The sequence below is a fragment of the Oncorhynchus masou genome, chromosome 13 (genome assembly GCF_036934945.1).
Source record: "Oncorhynchus masou masou isolate Uvic2021 chromosome 13, UVic_Omas_1.1, whole genome shotgun sequence".
Taxonomy (NCBI): Eukaryota; Metazoa; Chordata; class Actinopteri; order Salmoniformes; family Salmonidae; genus Oncorhynchus; species Oncorhynchus masou.
In genome coordinates, this window is record NC_088224.1 from 79,066,668 (window position 1) to 79,081,317 (window position 14,650).

At 47.9% G+C, this 14,650-nt stretch overlaps 1 protein-coding gene across 6 annotated transcripts in view; it reads left to right on the forward strand.

Moving 5' to 3' along the window:
• Positions 1-14,650, forward strand: part of LOC135553111 (phosphatidylinositol 4,5-bisphosphate 3-kinase catalytic subunit beta isoform-like) — a 105,930-nt gene that overhangs the window by 76,327 nt on the left and 14,953 nt on the right. For all 6 annotated transcript variants that reach the window (XM_064985218.1, XM_064985215.1, XM_064985216.1 and 3 more), the window contains 3 exons: positions 482-710; positions 2,130-2,368; positions 9,389-9,571. In XM_064985218.1, coding sequence (XP_064841290.1) covers positions 482-710; positions 2,130-2,368; positions 9,389-9,571 — 651 coding nt within the window. The remainder of the gene's footprint in view (positions 1-481; positions 711-2,129; positions 2,369-9,388; positions 9,572-14,650) is intronic.

The following is a 14,650-nucleotide window of genomic DNA, read 5'->3' on the forward strand; positions in this document are numbered from 1 at the left end:
CTTGGTCTGATGTTATGGTCAGTAAGGTGGTTATGACACAAGACTGTTTGTCTGAAGGGAAGAGAGGTGACATGACTCCTTGTCTACTCTATCCCCATGTTTGTCTACTTTGTGCCCTTCAGCCTCAAACACACACACACACACACCCTGTGACTGTGCCATGGGACATGATTCATGTCCTGATTGGTCTATTCAGGACCTGTGTCATCATGTTTGTTCCCCTGTCATCATATGACAACATTGTTGTTCATCCATTGGTTGTTAACATTTCAGTCATGATGATTCGTAGAACTACTGTTGGCTTTAGAATCTGGATTATTGTGATGTGAGTCATGGCTAATCGTTTAGGTTCCACTTGTTGTTGTAGATCATGTATTTTAGAGGCTCAGCCTGTGTCTGTGTAGCCTCTGATCATACAGGTAGATTGTGTTAACTTGTCTTTCCATGTAATAACTGTGGTGTCCCCCTCTTCTCCTCATAGCTCCTATGGAAGCAGGCCCAGTCATACCCCCTGTTTCCGTCTCTGGGGGAGATGGAGGGCCACATGTTTGAGTGTGTGAACCAGGCAGCGGTGCACGAGGAGCTAGAGGATGAGACCAGGCGCCTCTGTGATGTTAGGCCCTTCTGTCCCATGCTCAAACTGGTCACACGCAACTGTGGCCGCGCGGAACGCTTGCTCGACTCCAAGATCGGTGTGCTCATCGGAAAAGGTGACGTGCGCGCACTCATGCACACAGTAACAGTAGACCCGTACACTGATGTTTGACCTGTGGTTTGAACAGAGTAGAGATGCTTCTGGACAGTGATCACTCAAACACACACATACTCTTCAGACACACCAGCACCATTTAATCTCTTTCTCCAATATATTGATATCCTCTTTGCCTTGGCTGTCAGATCTGAGTCTTGTCTTCAGAAGTCTCATGTCATCATCCCAGTATCAGCTGAAGTCAGGCCCATAGGATGGAAAACAATCCGCTTAGAATGGACAGGCTCCTGATGTCTGTTATTATCATCTGTCACTCAGTATTATCTGTGATGGTGATAAGGCCCTGTGCTGAGTGGAGGAGGCAAGCCAGACCACCACTGTAATGGTAGGGTGGAAAGGTCAGTCTATTGACACACAAACCGAAATATGCGCACATGCCTACATACACTAAGTCTCCCTTACATTCTCCATCTCATCCACATATACACATAGCTATAAGTGTACACACACAGAGAGTCTTGTTAGTCTGAGGGTGTGTGAGGACAGAGATGGTGGGGCTCTATGGAGGTGCTCCAGGCTGCAGACCAACCAGGCCTGTTCAGAGAGGGAGTCAGTCAGTCTAATGGAAGGAGACTCATCCCATATTGATATGCTCCCTCCTGCCTCCACTTTTGTCAGATGTGATCTGTAAAAGGCTTTTGTCAGTAAGCAGTACTCAAAACATCCCTCAGGCGCTGGCTAACCACACACACGCTGGCTAGCCACACACACGCTGGCTAGCCACACACACTGAAATGCAGACGCGTGCACACACACAAAGAAGCAGACACGCGCACACACACAATCTGAGAGCTGAGGGTCATATGAATGTTTAATGGTTTTAAATGTCAACATGTTGTTTTCATCATCCAAAGTGTTCTACTGGCCCAAAATACTGAGCTCTGTTCAACTGATAGATATAGTATAATGAATTTAGGAGCTAGATTTTATACCCAGTGACAGTTGTATTTCAATGAAAACAGTAGGTTAGAGTTCAACACTGTTGAGATTGGATTGTCATTTGTAATCCCTCATAAACAGGAATTGCTACTTGTTACCACGCCAGGTATCAAATGTCAGTCACAGATGTAGTGCATTAAACATGAATGGTAATGCCTTTTAATGCCGTGCTGTTAGACCCACTCATGCAGAGGTTATACTCTTGTTTTTCACGTGCTTTAGAGTGTGGCTTCTTATGACTGCTCACAGGTGTTCACAAACGGAACACGATCGGCAAATTCATCTTTAGTGCAAAATGTTGTATAACCTCTTGTGGCCTTATCATGATATCTTTATCACCTGCGAAGTCGTTGTGCAATGTTTATAAAGTGGTCATGGATTTGTTATGAAAAGCTTATGAAGCTTCATGAACCATTCACAGGTCTCCACGAGCTGGACGCTCTGCAGGACCAGGAGGTGAAGGACTTCCGCAGTAAGATGTTCCGTATCAGCGAGGAGAAGATGCAGCGGGTACAGCTGATGACCTGGAGCGAGTGGCTGCAGGCCTGTTTCTCTCCGCAGCTGGCGCCAGGGGGAGGAGCCACACCTGTCACAGACGGTGTCAATGACAAACAGGCCGAGGCCAGCCTCAAAGTCACCATGCACTTCGACCAGTCCCAGGTAACTACAGTATCTGTACACACTGTGAGCACAATATTTCCTACCAGAAATACTTACATGCACACATAGCAAAATATGCCCAGCAATGGAGTGAACGAGGCCATTGTTACTCTCTTCGAGTAGTGTGTAGTATTTACAATACTATACACCCTCAGCTGTCATCAAGCAGTAGTTACAACTACAATACTATATACCCTCAGCTGTCATCAAGCAGTAGTCACATCTACAATACTATACACCCTCAGCTGTCATCAAGCAGTAGTTACAACTACAATACTATACACCCTCAGCTGTCATCAAGCAGTAGTTACAACTACAATACTATATACCCTCAGCTGTCATCAAGCAGGAGTCACATCTACAATACTATACACCCTCAGCTGTCATCAAGCAGTAGTTACAACTACAATACTATACACCCTCAGCTGTCATCAAGCAGGAGTCACATCTACAATACTATACACCCTCAGCTGTCATCAATTCGGTGCCATCACATACAGACCTGTATGCAGACAGACATGGCGCTTTACAAAACGCCAAGCCTTGCTCTTTCCCACTGACATATGCAAAAGTTGTCACCTGGTCAGTCTATATGCATCCCTTATTGATGTCACAAACTGTGGGAAGCATTGGAGTCAACATGGGCCAGCATATGCAGAAGGACACTTTTTAAAAACATTAGGAACACTTGCCCCGTGACATAGTTTTCACTGGTCAGTCTGATGGGGAATATTAGGAAGGTGTCACACAATGTTTGTTATACTCAACATGGCCAGCATCCCTGTGGAAAGCTTTTAAAAATATACTCCCTCTCCATCTTCTCTGTTGGCTGTTCTGAGGGGAATATTCAGTGAAGTTAATGTTTGTTATACTCAGCAGGCTGTGATTTTGTGATTTTTCAATACCGATACCGATTATTGGAGGACCAAAAAAAGCAGATACCGATTAATCGGACGATTTAATTTTTTAAAATTTGTAATAATGACAATTACAACAATACTGAATGAACACTTATTTTAACTTAATATAATACATCAATAAAATCAATTTAGCCTCAAATAAATAATGAAACATGTTCAATCTGGTTTAAATAATGCAAAAACAAAGTGTTGGAGAAGAAAGTAAAAGTGTAATATGTGCCATGTAAGAAAGTTAACGTTTCAGTTCCTTGCTCAGAACATGAGAACATATGAAAGCTGGTGGTTCCTTTTACCAGGAGTCTTCAATATTCCCAGGTAAGAAGTTTTAGGTTGTAGGAATTATAGGACTATTTCTCTCTATACCATTTGTATTTCATATACCTTTGACTATTAGATGTTCTTATAGGCACTTTAGTATTGCCAGTGTAACAGTATAGCTTCCGTCCCTCTCCTCGCCCCTACCTGTGTTCGAACCAGGAACACAACGACAACAGCCACCCTCAAAGCAGCGTTACCCATGCAGAGCAAGGGGAATAACTACTCCAAGTCTCAGAGTGAGTGACGCTTGAAACGCTATTAGCGCGCACCCCGTTAACTAGCTAGCCATTTCACATTGGTTACACCAGCCTAATATTGGGAGTTGATGGGCTTGAAGTCATAAACAGGGCTTGAAGCTTGAAGCACAGCAAAGAGCTGCTGAATGAATGCTTACTAGCCTGCTGGTGCCTACCATTGCTCAGTCAGACTGCTCTATCAAATCATAGACTTAATTATAACTTAACACACAGAAATACGAGCCTTAGGTCATTAATATGGTCGAATCCGGAAACTATCATCTCAAAAACAAGACGTTTATGTTTTCAGTGAAATATGGAACCTGTTTTTTGTTTTGTATTTTATCTAACGAGTGGCATCCATATGTCTAAATATTCCTGTTACTTTGCACAACCTTCAATGTTATGTCATAATTACGTAAAATTCTGGCAGATTAGGCTGCCCAAACTGTTGCATATACACTGACTCTGTGTGCAAGGAACTCAAGAGAAGTGACACAATTTCACCTGGTTAATATTGCCTGCTAACCTGGATTTCCTTTAACTAAATATGCAGGTTTAAAAATATATACTTCTGTGTATTGATTTTAAGAAAGGCATTGATGTTTATGGTTAGGTACACATTGGAACAAGGACAGTCCTTTTTCACGAATACACATCGATTTAAATGCAACGCAGAACACGCTAGATAAACTAGTAATATCATCAACCATGTGTAGTTAACTAGTGATTATGATTGATTGATTGTGTAATGCTAGCAAGCAACTTACCTTGGCTTACTGCATTCGCGTAACAGGCAGTCTTCTCGTGGAGTGCAATGAGAGGCAGGTGGTTAGAGCATTGCATTAGTAACTGTAAGGTTGCAAGATTGAATCCCTGAGCTGACAAGGTAAAAATCCGTGGGTCTGCCCCCGAACAAGGCAGTTAACCCACCGTTCCTAGGCCTTCCTTGAAAATAAGAATGTGTTCTTAACTGACTTGCCTAGTTAAATAAAGATTAAATAAAGGTGTAAAATATTATGGAAACTTGAAATCGGCCCGAATTAATCGGCCATTCCGATTAATCGGTCGACCTCTAATTAATAGGACCTGGTCATGTGACAGTTAACGGTCCCCTAATAGGGCCTGGTTATGGGACAGTGGACGGTCCCCTAATAGGGCCTGGTCATGGGACAGTGGACGGTCCCCTATTAGGGCCTGGTCATGGGACAGTGGACGGTCCCCTATTAGGGCCTGGTTATGGGACAGTGGACGGTCCCCTATTAGGGCCTGGTCATGGGACAGTGGACGGGACACAGTGGACGGTCCCCTGGTTATGGGACATCCCCTCAGGGCCTGGTTATGGGACAGTGGACGGTCCCCTATTGGTTATGGGCATGGTCATGGGACAGTGGACGGTCCCCTAATAGGGCCTGGTTATGGAACAGTGGACATGGTCATGGGACAGTGGACGGTCCCCTAATAGGGCCTCATGGTCATGGGACAGTGGACAGTGGACGGTCCCCTATTAGGGGTCATGGGACATGGACGGTCATGGGCCCGGTCATGGAACAGTGGACGGTCCCCTATTAGGGCCCGGTCATGGGACAGTGGACGGTCCCCTATTAGGGCCCTTAGGGCATGGTCATGGGACAGTGGACGGTCCCCTATTAGGGCCCGGTCATGGGACAGTGGACGGTCCCCTAATAGGGCCCGGTCATGGGACAGTGGACGGTCCCCTAATAGGGCCCGGTCATGGGACAGTGGATGGTCCCCTAATAGGGCCCGGTCATGGGACAGTGGATGGTCCCCTAATAGGGCCTGGTCATCTGACAGTGGACGGTCCCCTAATAGGGCCTGGTTATGGGACAGTGGACGGTCCCCTAATAGGGCCTGGTTATGGGACTGAGCCAATCTCTGGCAGGGTGATGGTCCCCTCTAAATGGGGCCATGGATGGTCCACCATCAGTCACAGTCACATCCTCACAGTGGATGGTCCCCTACACAGTGGATGGTCGAACAGTGGACATGTGACACATTCACGGCTCTAAATGGGTCATCACCACCATCAGTCACAGTCACATCCTCACTGAGACACCGAAGCATGTGACACATTCACACACACACACACCCGCCTGCCCAAAGGGCCTCTCCACTAATTAAAAACTTGGAAAAAGAGGACATCTGAGGACGCTGACACCATATCTCTTGCTTGCTCTCTTGCACTCTCCCTCTCTTCCCCTCTTCCCCCTCACCCCTCGCTCTCTCTCTCTCTTTCCCTCTCTCTATCCCTCTCTCTCTCTCACTCTCACACACACTCCTCACTATCAACCTCTCTACACACTACTGTATGTTCTATCTGAAAAAAGATATGCATCGTGCGCTAGGGTCAATAGCTGTCTGTGTTCTTCTGTCCAGGTGGATGGTGGCAGGAAGTCAGTGTGTTTTTTAGGAGTCCAGACACTAAGCCACATTAAGGACAGGAAGTGGACCTTTTATTGTCGAGAGTCTTGTTAACTCAATTGGTTGGTTGGCCTGGTTTTCAGTTGCTCTGATACAAAGCCTTATTTTACTACCTGTTTATATGATATTTACTTGGATATTACATTGTAAAACTGCAGTCTTTCACTAAAAGGTACAAGGTGCTATAGTTACCATTTTATTTGAAGCAATTACCCAAAAGTACACACAGTCTTGGCTGTAATGAAAATGTGAAATCATTTGAAGAATTTTTACTGCTCTATTTGGAACTTGACCACTCTGGCCAGTGTCACCATGGTGATATGCAGCAGGTGGTTGTCATGCCATTGTGAGTGTGTGGCGGCTGTGCCCTCACGACCAGGTTGGGCACCAGGCTTCAAGGCAGTCTGAATGCTCTTTAAGCCTTCGGTGTCTGACTGGGATTGTGTGTTAAGCCTTGTGGTTGTCATGCCATTGTGAGTGTGTGGTGACGACCACTTCTCAGCTGTGCCCTCACGACCAGGTTGGGCACCAGGCTTCAAGGCAGGTTGGGTATCCAGGGGTGTGTGTGGCAAGAAGGTTTGCTCTGTCTGAATGCTCTTTACCAGAGACAGGCCAGTACATCAGGTGACGGGAGACTGGGATTGTGTGTTAAGGAGGTGCAAAATTAAAAATTACCTCCAGCAGGCCACAAATGTGCATGTGTCTGCTCAAACAGTCAGAAACAGACTCCATGAGGGTGGTGTGAGGGCCCGACATCCACAGGTGGGGGTTGTGCTTACAGCCCAATACCGTGCAGGACGTTTGGCATTTGCCAGAGAACACCAAGATTGGCAAATTCGCCACTGGTGCCCTGTGCTCTTCACAGATGAAAGCAGGTTCACACTGAGCACATGTGACAGACGTGACAGTCTGGAGACGCCGTGGAGAATGTTCTGCTGCCTGCAACATCCTCCAGCATGACCGGTTTGGTGGTGGGTCAGTCATGGTGTGGGGTGGCATTTCTTTGGGAGGCCGCACAGCCCTCCATGTGCTCGCCAGAGGTAGCCTGACTGCCATTAGGTTCCGAGATGAGATCCTCAGAACCCTTGTGAGAACATATGCTGGTGCGGTTGGCCCTGGGTTCCTCCTAATGCAAGACAATGCTAGACCTCATGTGGCTGGAGTGTGTCAGCAGTTCCTGCAAGAGGAAGGCATTGATGCTATGGACTGGCCTGCCCGTTCCCCAGACCTGAATCCAATTGAGCACATCAGGAACATCATGTCTCGCTCCATCCACCAACGCCACGTTGCACCACAGACTGTCCAGGAGTTGGTGGATGCTTTAGTCCAGGTCTGGGAGGAGATCCCTCAGGAGACCATCCGCCACCTCATCAGGACATTGCCCAGGTGTTGTAGGGAGGTCATACAGGCACGTGGAGGCCAGACACACTACTGAGCCTCATTTTGACTTGTTTTAAAGACATTACTTCAAAGTTGGATCAGCCTGTAGTGTGGTTGATGAATTTGATTCCAGACCTCCATTGATAATTTGTGTGATCCATTGAAAATTTGTAATGATTTTTCATTCAGATCTACATTCAATTTTAGTGTAAAGAAAATATACCTATTTAATAAGAATATTTCATTCATTCAGATCTAGAAGATGACAAAATAGGAAACTCCCTGTCATTCAAAGATAATTCATAAAAATCCAAATAACTTCACAGATCTTCATTGTAAAGGGTGTTAACACTGTTTCCCATGCTTGTTCAATGAACCAAAAACAATTAATGAACATGCACCTTTGGAACGGTCGTTAAGACACTAGGCAATTAAGGTCACAATTAGGAAAACTTGGGACACTAAAGAGGCCTTTCTACTGACTCTGAAAAACACCAAAATAAAGATGACCGGGGTCCCTGTTCCTCTGTGTGAACGTGCCTTAGGCATGCAGCAAGGAGGCACGAGGACTGCAGATGTGGCCAGGGCAATACATTGCAATGTCCATACTGTGAGAAGCCTAAAACAGGGCTACAGGGAGACAGGACGGACAGCTGATCGTCCTCGCAGTGGCAGACCACATGTAACAAGTACAGGATGGCAACAACAACCTGTCTGAGTTACTCCAGGAACACACAATCCCTCCATCAGTGCTCAGACTGTCCGCAATAGGCTGAGAGAGGCTGGACTGAGGGCTTGTAGGCCTGTTGTAAGGCAGGTCCTCACCAGACATCACCGGCAACAATGTTGCCTATGGGCAAAAACCCACTGTCGCTGGACCAGATAGGACTGGCAAAAAGTGCTCTTCACTGACAAGTCTCAGTTGTGTCTCACCAGGGGTGACGGTCAGATATGCGTTTATCGTAGAAGGAATGAGCATTACACCGAGGCCTGTACTCTGGAGCGGGATTGACGTGGAGGTGGAGGGTCCGTCATACTGAGCTTGTTGTCATTGCAGGAAATCTCAACGATGTACTTTACAGGGAAGAGATCCTCCTCCCTCATGTGGTACCCTTCCTGCAGGTTCATCCTGACATGACCCTCCAGCATGACAATGCCACCAGCCATACTGCTCGTTCTGTGCGTGATTTCCTGCAAGACAGGAATATCAGTGTTCCATGGCCAGGCAAGAGCCCAGATCTCAATCTCATTGAGCACGTCTGGGACCTGTTGGATTAGAGGGTGAGGGCTAGGGCCGTTCCCCCCAGAAATGTCTGGGAACTTGCAGGTGCCTTGGTGGAAGGGTGGGGTAACATCTCACAGCAAGAACCGGAAAATCTGGTGCAGTCCGTGAGGAGATGTTGTACTGCAGTACTTAATGCTGCAGGTGGCCACACCAGATACTGACTGTTACTTTTGATTTTGACCCCTCCCCCTTTATTTCAGGGACACATTATTACATTTTTGTTAGTCACATGTCTGTGAAACTTGTTCAGTTTACGTCTGTTGTTGAATCTTATGTTCATACAAATGTTTACACATGTTAAGTTTGCTGAAAATAAACCCAGTTGACCTTGAGAGGTCGTTTCTTGCTGAGTTTAGAACATTAAGTACACCACGCCATCTCTTTCTCTTCTGTCTCTCTTTGTGTTTGTTGTGTTGATGACAATGTTCTCTCCCTTCAGGACACAGCCAGTCTGAAGGTGTGGCCCAGCACCAGTCCCAGTGAGCTGATGGAACAGGCGTTGAGGAAATGGCTAACGACCCACGGCCCCGAGGAGGAGGGACGCCAGGCCGAGCAGTATGTTCTGAGGGTCAGCGATAAGCTGGAGTTCCTCTGTGGAGACCACCCCCTCATACAGTACAAGGTGACCCCTTACTCGTAGGCTAAACTTCAGTGCATACAGTGCAAAGGGACCCTAATGTTGCCCAATGAACCCTTCACCTTTAACCCCTAAACCCCTGTAGATTGCTTTCTTACCATCAAATGGTAAGGGAGGGTGTTCTGGTGAAATACCTCACTCATACTATCAGAGAACTGGGGTTACAGTCGTAACCTAACGTTCTCTTTCAAGTATTGATTTCGGTATTTCACTTATGGGATAATCTGATTCCCATATTGCTAGACAAGCTTATCCTGACGACCTACTGCACTGTGCTGTATATCACACACATTGGCTTTGCCCATCTTCAGAAGATCCTATTCACTTAGGGATAAAGCGAGGCCACAATCATACCCTATTGTTACCAGTGCAAATTGTGCGCATGACGAGTGCAATGAGAGTGCGTGAATGTCAATCACACTCTTGTCGGAGGCCAATGCTAGTAATAGCCTGGTCTTAAATGAAAGCATCTTCAGTTCCACCTGATCCAGGGGCTCAAAAGGCTGTTGGCATAGAGCATCCAAAACAACTGATGAATCCCATGACGGGGAAAACTGTTTGGACACTGGACACACAGGACGTGCACATTTCATAAAACGGGCGACGAGGGGGTGTTTCCCCACTGCCGTGCTCCCAAAACCTACATGACAAGCTGAAATGGCTGCTAGATATACCTTAATAGATATACCTTTAAACAGCAGAATTACCAGGACAGAGCACTGGAATGGCACTGTCTGTGATTTAGTGCACCATTCCTCAAACACGCACCATTTACAATCATAAAGGGACCTGGTGGATGAGGCTCTAGCACTCTGAATAGTGTAAATGACATTTTAGGGAAGCCCGGCAGTGTTCAAGTTGCACCATCAACGGGCCCAGAGTGCCAACCGTTCCGGTGAGGATGGACAACCCCCTCCTGCCTGGCACTGTAGGTCCCAATGCAAGGGAAGGGGCCACGGGTGGCCGCATAGTAGTTGAGTGATCTCCACTAGCCAGTGTTTCTCTGGCCAATGTGGCACTATTAGTATGAGAGAGAGGGTGGGGGAAATCAGGGCCAGTGGGTGGGAATGCATACAGGAGGACGTGTGGCCACTCGTGCGCCAACACATCCACTCCCCTGAATGTATCCTGATCCCGCAGGGAAAAGAACAATGGACATAAAGATCCACTGCTGGCATGCTGAGGTGGATCCAAACCTGATTGGCTGCCTCTGGGTGGAGCTTCCACTCTCCAGAAAGGATTCTGAAGTAAATCTTCCCCCAGATTCAATACTCCCGGTACATGAGTAGCTCAGTGACTGGAGAGGCACACTGCTCCACATAATCAGTCTGTGTACGTGAGGGGATGTAAGCCACGACAGTGGTATTGTCTGTTCTGACTAGAACATGACGACCCTCCAGAAATGGGGGGAACAATTTTAATGCTAAGGACGCTAAGGACTTCCAGTCCGTGGAACGGAGATGGGGTCTCCATACCCCGTTGACAATTCTGCCATCGTGGGACGCACCCCAACCCGAGAGAGATGCGTTGTGACTACTTTTCTGGATAAAAAGAGAACTCCGGTATCTTAAGGAGTGCAGTGCTACCATGAAATCTATGGAGATCTGTACACGGTGATGTTTGTAATGTATTGGGCTCAGAACTAGAGAGGAGACCCGGCGTTGAAACCCTTTCGTATTCAAACGTCCTAATGGGATGACTACTAAAACCTAGCTGCCTCAGGGATGTTTTCAAAGGCACCATGTTCCTTCTGCACTGTTTCGCAATCTTGGAATGTTCTTATACGTTCCACTGAAAGGCAAGCTTTGAATGATACTGAATCTAGGATTAAACCTAGGAAAGAGTCTGCATGGGAATCAGAATGCTCTTTACTGTGTTTATTCTGAAACCTAGAAATGTCAGGTGTTCCAAAAGTAGCTGACTGTGTTCTAAGACCTCTTGTCTCGATTGCGCGCACAGCAGCCAATCGTCTATGTATGTACATCATCAACCGAATGCCCCTCTCTGAGTGGGGCTATGGCTGCCTTGGTACACTTTGTAAAAACACAAGGTGACAGTTAGGCCGAAGGAGTACCAGAAATTCATAGATTACACCTTGAAAAGCGAATCTGAGAAATTTCCTGTGAGGAGGGTATATTGAGATGTGAAAATAAGTGTTCTTCAGGTCAATGGATACGAACCAATTGCCTGGGCGCACAGAACGTATACTTTCCCATGTGCCTGTTCAGAGCACGTAGATCTAGGATCGGGCCTATGGGTCCTTGGTGCCATGGGTGGGAAGGGAGGCTTCTTAGACCAGGGGATCCAAGGTTCTCTGCTGCCCTGAGCTCCCAGCCTGGGGGGCTGGGCATCTGGAGATTTTAAAGGGTGAGGGGGGTCGACCTGCTGCAGCCTGGGTGAAGGTGTGGCGAGGCACTGTGCTGTGTCTTCCTGGGCAGACAGCGGAAGGGCTTCAGACTCCCTCTTTTTCCTCCACACACTGTTTCGGCATCATCTCGACGGTGTGGTAACACAGATCTCATTCCACAGACCCGGCTCCAGTGTGACCATTCATGTCTCTTGTAGCTCAGCTTAGTATGCCGAGAGCCCTCACCGCTGTGGCGACCAACCTGTAGACCTTCTCTGTTGCAGAGGACTGGAAGTGCTCGTACTTGGTTGGTAAGGTGTGGCCAGTTGAGGTCATGGAGGACTTCTGGTTGGGGTGTAGATGGGAAGCCACCAGGGGTTCAATGATGGGCATGTGGGCAAGCCCAATCCCTGCCATGTCAACACAGTCCAACACCAACCCACCTTCTTGGTGTACTCCAGTACAGGTAACCTCCTCCAGGCATTCTGGGAAGACTGGTAGTAATTGCCTGGCTGCCCGTTTGGGTAGCCTCTTAACCTCGTAGCTGGATGTGGTGGTCTCTGCTACTGCATTGGGAGAGGGAATCACCAGTTTATTAGCAGCGTGTTTGCACACGTTCTGCAGGTCCACATCGAGTTCCAGTGTTGATGGCTCCCCGCCTGCTTGCCCTGTTTCGGATTCCCCGGCAGGAGGCTTGGTGGCCTGGCCTGAGGCGATGAAGGAGTCTTCGTTTCCATCCAATTCTGAAAGGAGTTATCGCCTCTAATCAGGAAGCCCGGCAAGGAGACGTCAAGGTGGTTGTTGGAGTCCTCCAACAGCGGGACAATGGCGTCGAGCTGGTCTCCCCTGCTAGCACTAGCTGCCACGTTTTCACGTGGGGATATCCATTGCCTCTGGTGAGTCGCCGGCTCCCATGTTAGGGTCCTGTTGACTCAGGCTAGCTTGGCGTGCTAGCCTGCGACGGAGGCTCTTCACAGTGAAGAGGGCACAGTGTGGACAGGAGCCAGGGGAGGATAAGGTAAGCGGAGCACACAGAGTGGGTGTCTTTGGCCGATATCTTGTTTCCCCAGGAGCTTCACCTCGTTTGGGGAGGGAGATGTTTTTGTCGCCATAGCTTAGAAAAAAACTAGCGTGGTAGGCTAGTCCGACAGCTAGTGATTTAGTGGGTTATCCCTGACGCTGGCACTCGTAATGTCCGGATACTGTTTCTGAAACAACAGGTTACAAAAGATAGCTTGGTGTCGGTAGTAAAAACGTTTCTTGTCGAAGTAAAACCACAGACGCTAGCTAGTGAATAATTGTATATAATAGTCCTTTTCCTCTATGGTGAAGGAAAAGGAAAATTGTCACCACCGCACAGTCCTGAGAATAGAGCCTGGCAAGCAAATTGTAAGCTCACATCTGTGGACAGTTTAGCTAGTTCTGGAAAATGCAGTTGTGTCGAGGTAAGCTTTCTGATGAAAAGCGAGAAGAGCTGTTAGAATGGCTCAGACGCTGCTCAACCATGGCCGGGGTAGTGTTATAAAGGCTTCTGACGAAGACGCTGGGGACGAAGACGCTGGAGACGAAGACGCTGCTCAACCATGGCCGGGGTAGTGTTATAAAGGCTTCTGACGAAGACGCTGGGGACGAAGACGCTGCTCAACCATGGCCGGGGTAGTGTTATAAAGGCTTCTGACGAAGACGCTGGGGACGAAGACGCTGCTCAACCATGGCCGGGGTAGTGTTATAAAGGCTTCTGACGAAGACGCTGGGGACGAAGACGCTGCTCAACCATGGCCGGGTAGTGTTATAAAGGCTTCTGACGAAGACGCTGGGGACGAAGACGCTGGGGACGAAGACGCTGCTCAACCATGGCCGGGGTAGTGTTATAAAGGCTTCTGACGAAGACGCTGGGGACGAAGACGCTGCTCAACCATGGCCGGGGTAGTGTTACTTCTGACGAAAGGCTTCTGACGCTGGGGATGAGACGCTGGGGACGGGGACGCTGGGGCGAAGACGCTGGGGGCGAAGACGCTGCTCAACCATGGCCAGGGTAGTGTTATAAAGGCTTCTGAAGAAGACGCTGGGGGCGAAGACGCTGGGGACGAAGACGCTGCTCAACCATGGCCGGGGTAGTGTTATAAAGGCTTCTGACGAAGACGCTGGGGACGAAGCCGCTGGGGGCGAAGCCGCTGGGGAAGTATTCCATAAGTGGAATACCGAAACGAAAACTTGAAGGAGAACTCCTTGTGTTTAGCCATAAACAAGACTCAGTGATCCAGAAACAGTCATTTGACTGATGTCCTAATAACGCCTCATTAATAACACTGTCTTCCTCGAACACATTACTGTTACTCTCAAACCTGGTAGATGTGTATGACTGAATCCATATGTGTATGAGTGTGTGTGTGTTTCTGTGTGTGTGTGCGTGTGATGAAACAGACTCTGACCATTACGCCCTGCAGAAATGGGTCCGGACCCATTTATTCTCGTTCACGGAAAAGTGTTTAGAACCAGGAACCATCTGATCTCCATTGGTCATGTCTATACAGGAGATGGGGTTACCTTCCATCTGTCTGATTTCCTCTCTTTGACCTCTCATCCCTCAGTGTGTGTACTCTCCCTCTTCCGTCCTCTCCTCAGAACATATGGACTTGTGTGATGTCTCTCTGTTTGGGTGTGTGGTGTTTGTGTGTGCGCGCCATTCACATTAGTAAGAGGTGGCAGGTAGCCTA